The sequence below is a fragment of the Sapajus apella genome, unplaced genomic scaffold, assembly GCF_009761245.1.
Source record: "Sapajus apella isolate SASKATOON/1434 unplaced genomic scaffold, GSC_monkey_1.0 scaffold6, whole genome shotgun sequence".
In the NCBI taxonomy this organism is placed as follows: domain Eukaryota; kingdom Metazoa; phylum Chordata; class Mammalia; order Primates; family Cebidae; genus Sapajus; species Sapajus apella.
In genome coordinates, this window is record NW_022436946.1 from 72893325 (window position 1) to 72908405 (window position 15081).

Below are 15081 nucleotides of genomic sequence, written 5' to 3' on the forward strand. Positions count from 1 at the left end.
CCTTCTCATTGAAATGGCAGTGTTGAGTAACTGACACAGACTACATGAACTGCATATGTAAGATATTTACTATCTGGACCTTTACAGAAAAAGGCTGGTGATTTCTGCCCTAGAGAAACACTCACATGTACAAGGAAACAAACTTTTAAAAAAAAGTTCTAATAGCAATATGAGACATAGTAAAATGTTCGTAGCAGCAATGTATGTAATAGTAAAAAAGTGCATATAACCTAAATTTCCACAAATAGGGGGATGTATAAATAAGCAATTATATTTATACTATAGAACATTAAATTATAATGAAAATGAAAGCACTAGAGGTTTTTTGTTATTGCTGCTGTTTTGAGACAGTCTCATTCTGTTGCCCAGGGTGGACTACAGTGGTGAAATCTTGGCTCACTGTAACTTCCGTCTCCTGGGTTCAAATGATTCTACTGCCTCAGCCTCCCAAGTAGCACGCCCGGCTAATTCTTGTATTTTTAGTGCAGATGGGGTTTCACCATGTTAGTCAGGCTGGTCTCAAACTCCTGAACTCAAGCAATCTGCCTGCCTCAACCGCCCAAAGTGCTGGGATTCCAGGCGTGATCTGACGCTCACAGCCTAGAGCTATTTTTATCAACATATTGAATCTCTCAAACCATGCTGTAATAATAAAAAGGAAGTTACAAAAGAATATACTACAGTATAATCTATAAATTTTAAAACATGCAAAATGATACATATATTTACATATATATATGGTCAGAGATACATACATAAGGAGTAAAGTATAAAGGAATGCATGAGAATGACAACTACCAAATTAAGGGTAGTGATTACATCAGGAAGGGAGAATACAAAAAAAGTTGGGATTGGTTTCATCCTAGCTTCAACTGTATTGTTAATGTCTTCTTTAGGCTAGGAAATAGAATATATATGTTTGTGATGTTATTCTTCATATTTCACATAAATGTGAAATACTTCCTAATAATTTTTAAACTGTCATTTATAAGATTTTACAATGAAGAATATGAGAAAAACTTATAAGAAAAATTGTAACTCAGAGATATAAATGCAGCAACAGAAAATATAGAGAGAATTAAATGTGAACATTAGGAAAGCAATTGTAGGTGGCTCTGTAGGGAACTATCAAGATTTTCCAAAGCCTTGAGTCACCATGTTACAAGTCTGAGTACCCTGCTGCAGAGGTCACCTGAAGAGATCTTTAGACTGCAGGCATGGAACTTCTCGACCAAACTGCACAAGCCACCACTAAATCATCCCTGCAGATGTTACATGAAGAAGAAAAATCACCTAGCAAAGCCTACCTCAAATCCCTGATCTTCAAAACCTATATCTTTTGTTACAGAAGACAAACCAATAGATCAATACTACTTCAAAATAAAATCTTTAAATATATTTTAGATGTGATATTAAATTAGACCCTTCTGTGAGCTACCAAAACCACAGTATTCTTTTCCTTAGGACCCCAGTTTCACTAGGCTATCTACTTCTATGTACCTTTCACAGTCAGTTCAGTTCATTAGTCAGGCAGCAGTTTGGTGCTACCGGTGTTGCTGGAAACTGCTTGACTTTCCAATAAACGGAAAAGTCAATCAATACCTATTGCAAAGTGGTGCAGTTGGTGCTACCTTTACACAGAGTACACAATCTCCGAAAAAATGTTACCTCGAGCTGAAGCATACAAGCTTCTAAAGCCAGAAATTAAACCGAGAAATGATTGCATGAGACAAGTAGTTCCAAATGTTCCTTATGCTCTAAAGTCAGAGGATCATCAAGGTGCCAGTATTCTGTGAGACAGACCAATGAAATTTGAGAAACACTTTAAAAGCGCAAACACATAATTCAAGGGGAAGATGAACAGGTTCATAAAAAGCTTAAGTTAACACAGACTCAAGCATCAAGTGAAGGCAAAGGAGACTGAGGAGCTTCCTTCCAAACTTGTGAAGGAGAAACTAATGAAGAGCCTCAGACTTAAGTGCTATTATGACTTACTAAATCATTCTTTGATATTTCCTGTGGTTAAAAAATGAAAACCAACCTGGACTGAAGAAAGAATACTGAATGCCAAAATGTTTGGAATCCCACTTCATTCAAATAGTGACCACCGGGGTTATGGAGAAAGAGAAGTTATTGGTTTCTACAATAGCAGAGTCAGCAGAGGTCATGGTAGTTAAGTAGTACCTTCATCTTGTCTCCAGGATTTAGTGCCATTTTCATAAGTAGGAGGCTGTGAGGGTAGGAAGTTTGAAGATTTTTGCATATACGAGACAAGATTATTAAACAGTTTAAATTCTCCAAGCCTAAGAGAATTTCTGGTTCCTCGTTGTCCACTCTTTATCAAAAATGAAAAGTGAATTTATCATCTATTGGATGCCAGCACTTTTTTTTTTTTTTTCTCCTGTTCTGTTTCAAAGACAGTAATGCAGTCAATTTGGGAGACGGAAAAAACCTATCTTCAAAAAGTACAAAATGTATTTGAAATAGCAAGTCCTCCTTTACCCCGCCCCCAAATAAAACAAACAATTAGTGTATAGCTGTTGTCGTAATACTCCAGGATAGTTTCAGATGGCTTCAAGGTAGCTGTTGTCAAACTAGGACAAGGCAGAGTGTCCAGACATCCCAGTGTGCCTGGGACTATCCCAATTTTGGCCTTGAAAGCCACATATACTCTGAATCTTCAGAGCATATGGGGTTCTAATTTTTGCCAATGGATGCAGAAGATTCTGGGAAGTACAACACTCTAAGGTAGACAAAAATTTAGGGGCCAAAAGCAACACTGTTTTTAGTGTCAAATGGATATATGGCACAGGTCGTTTATCACTTTCCATTAACTGTAGTCATTGTTTTTTTTATCTGATGATGGCAACCATCATTTGCAGTTCACAAAAATGGATATTCATTGTTGCAGCATTCTAAGTAACATAACTTAAGTATACAACTTAAAGTTTGTTGTAACTGTGAGCATTAACAGTCTGTGACCTAATGGATTAATTGGTACTCTGTATCAAGATACTGTTTCATTTTAATATTGTGAATAGTATGACCACATGTTCTAAGAGTTTAAGTAATGAAAATAAGAGTAAGACCCAGACATCACTAAATGAAAGAAAAAAAAAAAAAGAAAAGTTTCTAACATTCTTCCTTTTTCCATACTTATACTTGTAGGATTTCAGAAATTCCTGAATCCATTCCCGATCAACTAAAAGTTAATAAGGCCAGGTGCAGTGGCTCACACCTGTAAACCCAGAACTTTGGGAGGCTGAAGTGAGTGGATCACTTAAGGTCAGGAGTTCAAGACCAGCCTAGCCCACATGGGGAAACCCCATCTCTACTAAAAATACCAAAAAATCAGTCAGGCGTGGAGATGTGCACCTGTAATCCCAGCTATTAGGAAGGCTGAGGAAGGCAAATTGCTTAAACCTGGAAGGCAGAGGTTGCAGTGAGCCCATGAGCCAAGATGGCGCTACTGCACCCCAGCCTGGGTGATAGAGCCCAGGCTCCATCTCAAAAAACAAAAACAAAAAAGTAATGACTGTTTCTGTTGCTATCTATATCTTTGAAATAAATTACTAATTAAGTCGCCCATTTCATTTGTCTTTCTTTAGCTTCCCAAATTGTCCAAAACTTGGAAAATTTGTAAGAATTGTCATTTAAAATACTGTATGACTGTTGAGAAATACTATCACTTGAAATAATGGGAAAAAAAAAAATACCAGGTAGATATGGGAGAGAAAACATGGCTGTATAGATTAAAGATAGCTGCAAATACTTTGCTATTCTTCCCATTGAAAGGTAGAATCTACTTCCTCTCCCCTTAGTCAGGGCTGGCTCTGTGTTCTTTTGGCCAATACAATGTAGAAGAGGTAACACTGTAAATTTCTGAAGTTGGGCCTCAAGAAATTTGTGGCTTTCTGTTTTTGCCTTCTTAAAAGTGCTGTTTCATCAATACATGACACTTCTCCATAATAACTTATTTTTCCTTCTCTTGTTCAGTGACCCCTTCCTTTGGGGAGAGGTACAGGAAAAAGAGATAAGAGTAAGAATAGGGAAGCAAAGTGATGAGGAAGAGGGGAGAAGGAGAGAGGAAGGAAATGCTGAAGAAAGCTATTAAGTCGGTTCCCAGGCTACAGTTTGACTTCCCCGCTAACTCAACAACCCTTCCATACCTCAAGTTCCTCAAATATTCAACATACTTTTTTAATAGCAATAGGAATAATCAACTTATGAAAATCTAGACATACGAAGTATGTTATTTCATTCTCTTTCCTCTCTCATTACAACACTGGTCAAAATCAGCTAATGTCTAGAAAAAAAGTAGTCAGTGAAGGAAAAACAACGCAAACTAAAATTCAAATAAAAGAGAAGACAAGCAAGGAAAGGAAGTTCTTTTTCTTTTCTCTATCTGCTAAGAAAAGAAATAATACCAAGTAACGTGGAATGCTTATTATATGCCTGGAATTGCTTTAAGTAATATATATTTCCTCAATCCTCATGGCAATCTTATAAGGTAACTACAATTATTATTTTTTAGCTACAATTCCTATCTTTGTTTTACAGCTGATAAAACAGAGGTTAAGTAATCTATCCAAGATCCTACAGCTAATAAGTAGTAGAGCCAGATGTAGAACCTCAGCATTCTGACTTTTGAGGTCATATTCTCAAAACACTTCTAGTGAAAAATCACTTTCTTTTCTCCTTCCTTTCTTTCCTTCCTCCTTTCCTATCTCTTCTTTCTTCTTACCTCCCTCCCTCTCTACCTCCCTCTCTCCTTCTTTCTTCCCAGCTCTGTCGCCCAGGCTGAAGTGCAATATCATGAACTGCAGCCTCAAACTCCTGGGCTGGAACAACAAGCAATCCTCCTACCTCAACCTCCTGAGTTGCTGGGACTACAGGTACATGCTGTAACATCTGGCTAATTTTTGCATTTTTTTGAAGAGATGGGGTCTCACTATGTTGCCAAGACTGGTTTTGAACTCCTAGGCTCAAGTGATTCTATGCCCTGGCCTCCCAAACTGTTATCTCAGGACAACAAGCATGACCTACTGCACTTTGCTTAAAAATCACTTTCTTTCCAAGTGAAGTTCTACTTTATTGTTTCCAGTAAGTACATGAAATCATACGATAAACAGAATTTATTTATCACTTTAACTGGGATAAAATCAGAAAATGAACATACTTAAGTAAGGAGTAAATAAAGAATAACATCATGATGTAGTTTCCAAAAGTAATGGAATCAAAAGAAAAACAGATGTATTCACCTAAGCAGGCAGAAACTAAAATCCCTGTTCATTTTTCATGGAACGCCGATCATTTGGGAGAAGCTGTGCTTTTAGTTCAACACACAGTGTGAGGTATTTACTGTCTCCAGTAAAACGGGCAAATGATTGGGTTCTGCACTGAGTTTATATATAACATAAAAGACTGGCTAAGGGGAAACGGAAAACACTTTTCATCTGGAGGCAGAAGCATGTTTGCTGGTATCTGCAGAGAACATTGCAAGCAACAGTTTAGCATCACTCTTTTCAACCTAACCGACATGGTCCACAAAGGAAGACAGACTATGAAAAGGAAATCAAACTAAAGTACTTGTATATGTATATTAGAAAGTCAGAAAAAAGTTATTTCAGGAAAAATGGGAGAAAACATGGGTGAAGGAATCCACTTGGTTAAAACTAGATATGAACAAGTGCAGTACAAAAATGAAGAAATGTATGAGAGAGTAAGTAACTTGTTAGAGCCGCCAGAGAGAAAAGAGGAGGTAGAATATTAAAAGTAAGTTTATAAGAACAAGCTAGCTACCATTAATCACCTTTGTGCTATAGTCCACTCGTCTCCTAACTGGATAATCTTTTGCCCCTCTGAAGCTCTCTCCATGTAGCAGCTAATGATCTTTTTTTGGGGGGTAGGGGGGTGGGCAGCAGGGTCTCATTCTGTCTCCCAGGTGGGAATGCAGTGGCAGGATCACCGCTCACTGCAGCCTTGCCCTTCTGGGCTCAAGCAATCTTCCCATATCATTTTTTATTTTTTTTGTACAGACAAGGTCTCACTATGTTGCCCAGGCTGGTCTCAAACTCCTGGGCTCAAGCAATTCACTCACCTAGGCCTCCCAAAGTGCTGGGATTACAGGCGTGAGCCACCATGCCTGGCTGTTGACCTTTTCTGAAATAAATTTGATGTCACCGGCAGTATCATCTTGCAGTGCTCTCCTTGCTGACACTATATTGTCCTCCCTTAAGTTCCCCAAACATGCTGTGCTCCCCTATTTTATTCTCTCTGCTTGGAAAGCACTGCCTCTCCACCTTCTGTTCCCTAATACACCCTTCAAACCACCCCGATTAGATCCAATTCTCATGATTTCAGGTTAAGTGTCCTTTATCTGAAATGCTTAAAGCTAGAAGAAATGTTTTAGGTTTCAGATTTCTTTTTTATTTTGGAATATCTGCAAATTAAATTATCCCACTGGGCATCCCAAATCCAACAATCTGAATGGATGCAATGAGCATTTCTTAAGCGGGTCATGTTGGCATTCAAAAAGTTTCAAATTTTGGAGTATTTCAGATTTCTAAATTTGGGATGTTCAACTTGTATCAACAATTCACCACTGCTGTACTTGTCAATTGTAATTTTACATTTAAGAGTATGATTATTTTATTTTTTTTACTTTCCTCACTAGACTGGACACTTTATGAAAAAAACTGGTTTCTTCTCCCTCACCATTGTGCGTCTAAGTGCAGTGCCAGGGCTGCAACCTAGTAGGTGCTCAATAAATATCTGTTGACTGAATAAATGAATACAGAGGAGTAACCTGCCAAAACTGACTATCATAAGTGGACAGAGCAACTGATAGTGAACAGAAGTGAAATAAACAAGTAAAAGAGGGAAGCGGAGAGTAAAAAAATTGAACGCAAGTTGTGGCCTAATGAAATCCATACAATTTTAGTGTGCTTTTGTACAAACAAAATAAGGTAGGCAGAAGGTCTCCTTTTCCCTAGAGAAGCTATAAAAAGATATGGAATTAGAATCTCAGTAGTTATAAAGACGTAAAACATACTTCAGAGCAAAAATGTCAAACAGACATCTCAAATTTAGTATGACCAGTGTTATTAAGTTCCTTCTCACTCTTCTGTCAGTCTACCGTATCTCAGTAAATGGCAGTACCACCAACACCTCAAGCTAAACAAAACCTTTTGATTCCTCTTATTCTAATACTCAATGTACAATTCATCAAGTCCTGTGGGCTCTACATCCAAACATATCCTCAACCTATCAACTTCTCTTCCCCAGTCTCCACTGACATCCTCCTAATTGAAGCCCCTATCACTTCTACCTCGACTACTACAATGTTATCCTAATTTATTGTCTTGCTTTTAATTTTGTCCCTTTTCAATTCATTCCACATACAGTAGCCAGTGATTTCTTTTAAAAAAGCTAAACCATATCATTACACCCCCTTGCCCCAAACTCTTCAATGGCTTCCCACTACTGAGAATGACATAAAAATTATTCACGATCCTGACTGGAAGATCTCTTGCCTCTCATATCTCTTTCTTTTTTGCTTTTTCAGCTTTTGTTTTTTTTTTTTTTTCCATTTCAGCCTTTCTGTTGATCAAATGGAACCATATATTACCTCTGAATCTTTACCCGTATCCCCTCTGCCATAATAGATTAAATAAAGGCAGAGTCCTTGACTATCTTATGCACTGTACCGTGGTACACTGCCTAGTAGAGTAGGATGCTATAAATGTGATGAGCCAATGAAAACCTAGTTTAGTTTTTCAAGGAGCCAATAGGAAAGTAAAGAAAGTATAATATGTAGCTGTTTTAATACTAAATCCTAGGAGCCTATATATGGGGAAATATTTTGAACAGTTATAAATCTGATAATACAAAATGTAAGGCAAATCATGGTGGAATATTTTATTATTATTATTACAGACGTAGTTTCGCTCATCGCCCAGGCTGGAGTGTAATAGCGCGATCTCGGCTCACTGCAACCTCCGCCTCCCCCTCCCGGGTTCAAGCGATTCTCCTGCCTCAGCCTCCCGAGTAGCTGGGATTACAGGCGCGAGCCGACACGCCTGGCTAATTTCTGTATTTTTGGTAGAGACTAGGTTTCACCACGTTGGCCAGCCTGGCCTCAAACTCCTGACCCTCAGGTTATCCGTCCATCTTGGTCTCCCAAAGTGCTGGGATTACAGGCATGCGTCAACACGCCTGGCCAGAATATTTTATTATTATTGTTAAAAGTGTAAGAAACCAAAAGAATCATGGAAAATTAAGCAGAAAACATAAGTAGTACTAAACATTCGTTTATTTGGAAAGATTCAATATAGTATATGAAAATTGGTTATAAAGTTATGAGGAACTGAAGTTGTTCCTTTCCCTTATGTTTTTTTTTTTGGAGACAGAATCTCACTCGGTCGCCCAGGCTAAAGTGCAGTGGCGCCATCACTGCAACCTCTGCCTCCCGGTGCCTCCCGGGTTCAAGCGATTCTCCTGCCTCAGCCTTCGCAGTAGCTGGGACTACAAGAGCATGTCAACCATACTTGGCTAATTTTTGTATTTTTAGTAGAGAGGGGTTTCGCCATGTTGGCCAGCCTGGTCTCAAACTCCTGAAGTGATTCGCCTGCCTGCCTAGACCTCCCAAAGTGCTGGGATTACAGGCGTACGCCAACGTGCCCAGGCCACTTACTCTTATGCTCTAAACAAGTTACCATTTGCTTGCTGTAAGAAAAAGCTTAAGACGTGGTGAAACTCGCACCTGTACATTCAAAGATCCTTAGATTAGGATAAACTAAAAGCAGCAGTTTGAAGCTCACATTAACTCTACATCTGTGGCTTTACTTGTGCTTTTTTATCCTCCCTATGTTCATCCAATTAGAATTTTAACTCCATCAGAAGCCTATAAAAGCTGGAAATCTGGGATAGCACAAAAGTATAATCATCTGCATACTGAATATAATAAGCACAAGTAAGCCATCTTTTGTTTCCAATTTCAAAACAAAAACAAAGCACATCTACCTGTAACACAGCTGCGCCCTCTCAGCTTCTTGACAGGTACCTATTAATACGAAATGAACCCCAAAAAACTCAGAAGCTTTTCTTACTAGGAAATCTCCTGTAAAGCTCTCATCACTTTTAGATAAAGGCTGGCTTGTACGGTAAAGATTTTTTTTCTTTTTTTTTTTTGAGACGGAGTTTCGCTCTTGTTACCCAGGCTGGAGTGCAATGGCACGATCTCGGCTCACTGCAACCTCCGTCTCCTGAGTTCAAGCAATTCTCCTGCCTCAGCCTCCCGAGAAGATGGGACTACAGGCGTGCGCCACCATGCCCAGCTAATTTTTGTATTTTTAGTAGAGACGGGGTTTCACCATGTTGACCAGGATGGTCTCGATCTCTTGACCTCGTGATCCACCCGCCTCGGCCTCCCAAAGTGCTGGGATTATAGGCGTGAGCCACCGCGCCCGGCCTAAGATTTTTTTTCACTTCACTATACTCAAGAAGAATTAACAAAAATTACCTCTGTTATTCATTACTCTTTCACTAGACTAATATTGAGTACCTACTGTATTCCAGGCACTGTTGAAGAGGCTGTTACAAAAGCAGTGTCAAGGCATTCCCATTCCTCAACACCCTCCTATAGAACCTGTTACCCTAGGGGTCTTCTTCATTTTAAGTTAAATTGTTCTTTGTTAATTCAGTAATGTTTCTGAAACATACTAAAAAAGGTTATATTTTAAGGCTCATGACATATTATTGCAATGAAAATCGTATTTGCAAAATTATCCAGAGTAGTTAATTCTTTTTAACAAGAATGAATCTCTAAGCAACAGAGAGTCATTTTGCTAAACATATTTATAAACTCAGTCACCAATGTAAACACTGAACCCGTAGTCAAATGAATATAAACACTTCTTGGTCCACAGTTACAATAACATTTAGCTCTATTTTGGGGGTCCTTATATATCGGCCGAAAAATCAATATCGCTCCCCATTACCACCATCCCCAACAAAAACATATTTTTGTTTTTCTTGAGACTGGCGTAGTCTACTTACAGCAAATGTTTAACTTTCCTTACAAGTGAATAAACACTCAAATTCTGTAAATAAGCTTTTGTTACAGCCCCAAAATTGACACTGTAAACCTTACTCGTTTCCCAGATACATTATTTTTATAGTATATTTTTATAAAAACACATTCTGAAAGATTATCAGATTAGGCCAGGCCTAATCTGGGAGGCTGGTTGCAAAAGGAAGCCTGAAACTGAGGAACAGACGAGAGGGTATAAAACAACACCTCAACGAAACTGTCTGTCCCCTCCCTATTTAGACTGGTCCCCATTTGCACTCAACCTTAGCAATTTGAAACTTTTCATGAACACCAAACAAGTTGTGAACGCAGGCTACCCTCATCCTTAGGCCACCACCCCAAAATTTTTTTAAATGTCAAAGACTTCAGCGCGCACTCTCAAAGGACGCCCACCAACTCTGGCTCGCAGCTCAATCCACCCGCACCCCCTGAGCCGAACCGGCTCGCAGAGAAGCCACTTGCCTGGGCCGACTCGAACCTGGCGCGCTCGCGACACATCCCTCCCCGTCATAGCTCATCCCTCGTACTTCACCGCCCCCCACCCCTCGAACCCACCCAGCGCAGATAACTGAATATCCGGGGTTCTGGGGGCCAGTTTTCCTGTATACCCTCATTCCTCCCCGCAAGGGCAGAAATAGACGTACCTTCCAGAAAAGTAATCTCCCCGGCGCTGACGCCGCTCTTGCCGGCCGCCATCTTCCTCCTCCCACGCCGCCTCCTTCTTAATCCATGGCCCACACCGCCGCCGTGCTCGCCGGGATGAAGGGCCGCGCCGGAGGAGGGTAGCCGCCGCAGGGTTGCGGGCCTCGGGCTCAGCCGTCAGGCGGGCGGCGCTCCCACTTTCAGACGGGCCTACACAAAAGCAGGCCAGGCGCGCCCCGGCCTGTCCGCGGGCTGGCGGGCGGCGAGGCCCGCGGCCCGAGCTTCTCCTCAGGCCCCTCCGGGGGAATGCGAGCGGCGACGACGACGGCGGCGCTTCCCGGGCCCGGTTCCTCTCGGCCCGCGACTCCCCATCCACCGCCCACCCAGACTGCCTAAGAAACCTCCCCCAGCCGTGGGTTCCCAAGAAATAAGGATGAAGGCGAGCACACAAACACGCCTCCCTCCGTCCCAGGCCGTAAAATGGCCGCACCCGCCGCGCCGGAGCGGCGAGGTCGCTGCGACCGTCAGGCGCCTCCAGGCCCCTCGCTCCTTCTGCAGCCGCCGCCGCTACGGCCGTCCGCCTACCCCGCCCAGGCGTGAATGCATCAGCGGAGGCCTTTACGACTGTCCATGTGGACAGGGGTGGGTCTCCTCTGCCACCGCCTCGCGTTGGTCGCCACAGCAGCTTTAGCCGCCGCCGCTGCCGCTCCTCCCCCACGGGCGCTGGAGCTGCCGCCCGCCCGGCTCCCGCCCCCGCCCCGACGCCGCCGCCCCCAGCGCGGCTCCCCCCTCAGCAGCCCGGGCTCGGCTCGCGGGCAGAGCTGGCTGCAGCGCCGTACCCAGCCCTGACTTGTGGGCGCCCGCTGCCGGGGCTCTCGGCAGGGTCGGCCTTTCACGGCACCGGCTCGGCCTAGGCAAGTTAGGTCCAGAATCCCCACCGCCCAGGGCCCCATGGCAAACCTGGCGTGTGCGCTTCTGCGGGCGGTGATGGGTTTGCTCCTCAGGTACCACAGATGCCTAAGAAATGTGAAAATGTCATTGCTTGAGAAGGCCTTAGAATTTAAAGCACAGCCAACTGAAGAGAAAAGGTAGTGAGGTACTGGAATCACGTGTAGTAAATGATTTGTGGTCTACATTTATTTTTAAAGATGTTTCCAAAATTTATCAGGGAAGATCCCACCAGTCAGCTTTAAATTGCAGTGTTAAAAAAAAAATAGTCCCTTGTCATTTATGTGTCTGAGACTTCAAAAACCATAACTTACAAGTCAGGTCTTTTTTATTTTTTTAACTTCTTTTTCTTTAATTTTTTTTTCATATTATAAAAATAACATTCTCATTCAAGGAAATAAGAAAAGCACGGAAAATGATTGTTTCACCACTGAAACTCCACCCCTTAAGGTTTGTAGTCCTCTGATAGCATTTTTTTTTTTGTCTTTCAGTATCTTTCTTTTAAAAACAAAAACGAGCAAAAATCTATGCTAAATATCAGTGAAAACAGCAATTAAAATGATGCAAAAAATCGATAAGATGAAGTGCAGTCTTTGGGGAGTGGACTGTTCCAATTTAGTTGTCCTGTTAACGAAGGCCTAAGCAGAAAACCTTGTTTTTTAAAACTTCTTTTAAAATCTTTTCCTAATGTGAACCAATAATCTTTGCTGATTAGCAAGAGTAGTGTAATGAATATAAATTTATTATGATTTATTTTTGTTGCCTAAGGTTATTGCATGATCCTGTTGTGCTGTTCTATGACATCGTCTGTGCCAATGACAGTGTAATACTGAGATGTGTAGGTAATAGGCAGATGTGGGTAAATGGCCGTTTGTCCAGACTTCAAAATGTAGTTTTAAAAAATCTTTCAGGCCAGGCACATGGCTCATGCCTGTAATCTTAGCACTTTGGGAGGCCTAGATGGGCAGTTCACAAGGTCAGGAGTTCTAGAGCAGCCTGGCCAATATGGTGAAACCCCATCTAAAAACTTGTATTAAAACACAAAATTAACCGGGCGTGGTGGCGGGCGCCTGTAGTCCCAGCTACTTGGGAGGCTGAGGGAGGAGACTCTCTTGAACCCCAGAGGTGGAGTTTGCAGTGAGACGAGCTGGCGCCACCGTACTCCAGCCTGTGTGACAGAGCAAGACTCTGTCTCAAAAAAAAAAAAAGAAAAGAAAATGGTGGAAGGTTCCAGTAGTCAAGGAATGTGTGTGGCCTCTGGAAGCTGGAAAGGCAAGGAAATCAATTCTCAGGAGTCTCCAAAAAGGAAAACTGACACCTTGACTTTAGCCCAGTCAGAAAGGTATTAGACTTCGGACCATACAGAACTATGAGAATAAATTTGTATTAAATTGCTAAATTAATGGTAATTACCCTGTGTTACAGCAGTATATGGAATGAGAAACAAGGTAGCCTGTATAGAAGATGTCTTTTAAGCAAGCTGAATTAGGATATTTCAAACGAAGTCTATTTTATTGTTAAAATAGAGATGAGGATCTTGATATGTTGCCCAGGCTTGTCCCAAACCCTAGCCTCAAGGAGTCCTCCTTCCCTGGCTTTCCAAACTGTTGGGATTACAGCCAAGAGCCACCACCACACATGGCTCATTGTTATTTATTTATTTATTTATTTATTTATTATTGAAAGGTAGAGTGTCACTCTGTTGCCCAGGCTGGAGTGCAGGGGTGCAAACACGGCTCACTGCAGCCTCTACCTCCTAGACTCAAGCAATCCTCCCATCTCAGTCTCTCAAGCCGCTGGGACTACAGGCAAGCGCCACCACTCCTGGCTAATTTTTTTTTTTTTTTTTTTTTTTTTGGTATTTTTTTTGTAGGGATGGGGCCTTCCCATATTGCTCAGACTGACCTTGAACTCCTGGGCTCAAGGGATCCTGGCTCCTGGCTTCCCAAAGTGCAGGGGTTACAGATGCAAGCCAGCCACCTGGCCCGTTGTTGTTTTGAGACAGTCTCACTCTGTTGCACAGGCTAGATGCAGCGTTGTGATCTCAGCTCACTGCAACCTCTGCCTCCCAGGTTCAAGTGATTCTTTTGCCTCGGTAGCTGGAATTACAAGCATGTGTTGATTTTTGTTTTTTGTTTGTTTGTTTTTGAGATGGAGTCTCGCTCCATTGCCCAGGCTGGAATGCCTCCTGGGTTCAAGCAGTTCTCCTGTCTCAGCCTCCCAAGTAGCTGGGACTACAGGCACCTGCCACCACACCTGGCTCATTTTTGTATTTTTAGTAGAGATGGGGTTTCACCCTGTAGGTCAGGCTGGTCTCGAACTCCTGACCTCAGGTGATCCACACTCCTCGGCCTCCCAAAGTGCTGGGATTATAGGCATGAGCCACTGCTCCTGGCCTGATTTTCGTGTTTTTAGTAGAGATGGGGTTCTGCCATGTGGGCCAGGCTGGTCTCAAACTCCTGACCTCAGGTGATCTGCCCACCTTGGCCTCCCAAAGTGCTGGAATTACAGGCGTGAGCCACCGAGCCCGGCCTCATTGTTGTATTTTTAAGTGTTATTAATTTCAGGCCACTACTTTCAACAACAGATTTTCAATATAGACAAAACAGCCTTCTATTGGAAGAAGATGCTGTCTAGGACTTTCATAACTAGAGAGAAGTCAATGCCTGGTTTCCGAGTTTGAAAGGACATTGGCCCCTCACTCTCTTGTTAGGTGCTAATGCAGCTGGTGACTCTCAGTTGAAGCCAATGCTCATTTGCCATTCTGAAAATCTTAGTTCACTTAAGAATTGTGCTAAATCTGCTCTACCTGTACTCTAACAATGGAATAACAAAGCCTGGATGATAGCTTATCTGTTTATAGCATGGCTTATTGAATATTTTAAACACACTGTTGAGACCCACTGCTCAGAGAAAAGGGTTTCTTTCAAAATATTACTGCTCATTGACAATGCACCTGGTCATCCAAGAGCTCTCATGGAGATGCACAAGGAGATTAATGTTTTCATGCCTTTAAGTCTTACTATTTTAGAAATACATTTCTTTTAAGTCTTATTATTTAAGAAATACATTTCTAAGACTGTAGCTGCTGTCAATAGTGATTCCTCTAATGGATCTGAGAAAAGTAAATTCAAAACCTTCTGGAAATGTTTCACCATTCTAGATGCCATTAAGAATATTTGTGACTCATGGGAGGAAGCTGAAACATCAGCATTAACAGGAGTTTGGAAGAAGTTGATTCTATCTCTCATGGATTACTTTGAAGTGTTTAATACTTCAGTGGAGAAGGTAACTGCAGATGTTGTGGAAATAGCAGAAGAACTACAAATAGAAGTGGAGCCCGAAGATATGACTAAATTGCTGCAATCTCATGATCAAACTTGAATGCATGAGGAGTT

The 15081-nt window shown here is 41.8% G+C and overlaps 1 protein-coding gene and 1 long non-coding RNA gene across 11 annotated transcripts in view; both read right to left on the reverse strand.

The window, feature by feature from the left end:
- The window catches only part of SENP6 (SUMO specific peptidase 6), a 115961-nt gene extending 104138 nt beyond the window's left edge, over positions 1–11823 (reverse strand). For 6 of the 10 annotated variants that reach the window (XR_004268024.1, XR_004268023.1, XM_032275481.1 and 3 more), the window contains exon 1: positions 10738–11492. Coding sequence is in view for 3 of the 10 variants with exons in the window: in XM_032275480.1 (XP_032131371.1) it covers positions 10738–10789 (52 nt within the window). In the remaining 7 variants the exon portion in view is untranslated. Of the gene's footprint in view, positions 1–10737 lie in introns of all 10 variants that reach the window. The other 4 variants (XM_032275480.1, XM_032275477.1, XM_032275478.1 and 1 more) reach the window with 4 other exon arrangements.
- On the reverse strand, positions 6646–9276 carry LOC116549713. Its single transcript, XR_004268025.1, has 2 exons — positions 9094–9276; positions 6646–7567 (listed from the first exon to the last, which is right to left on the reverse strand). It is a non-coding gene; the product is annotated as an uncharacterized LOC116549713 (long non-coding RNA).
- Positions 11824–15081: the final 3258 nt, after the last annotated feature.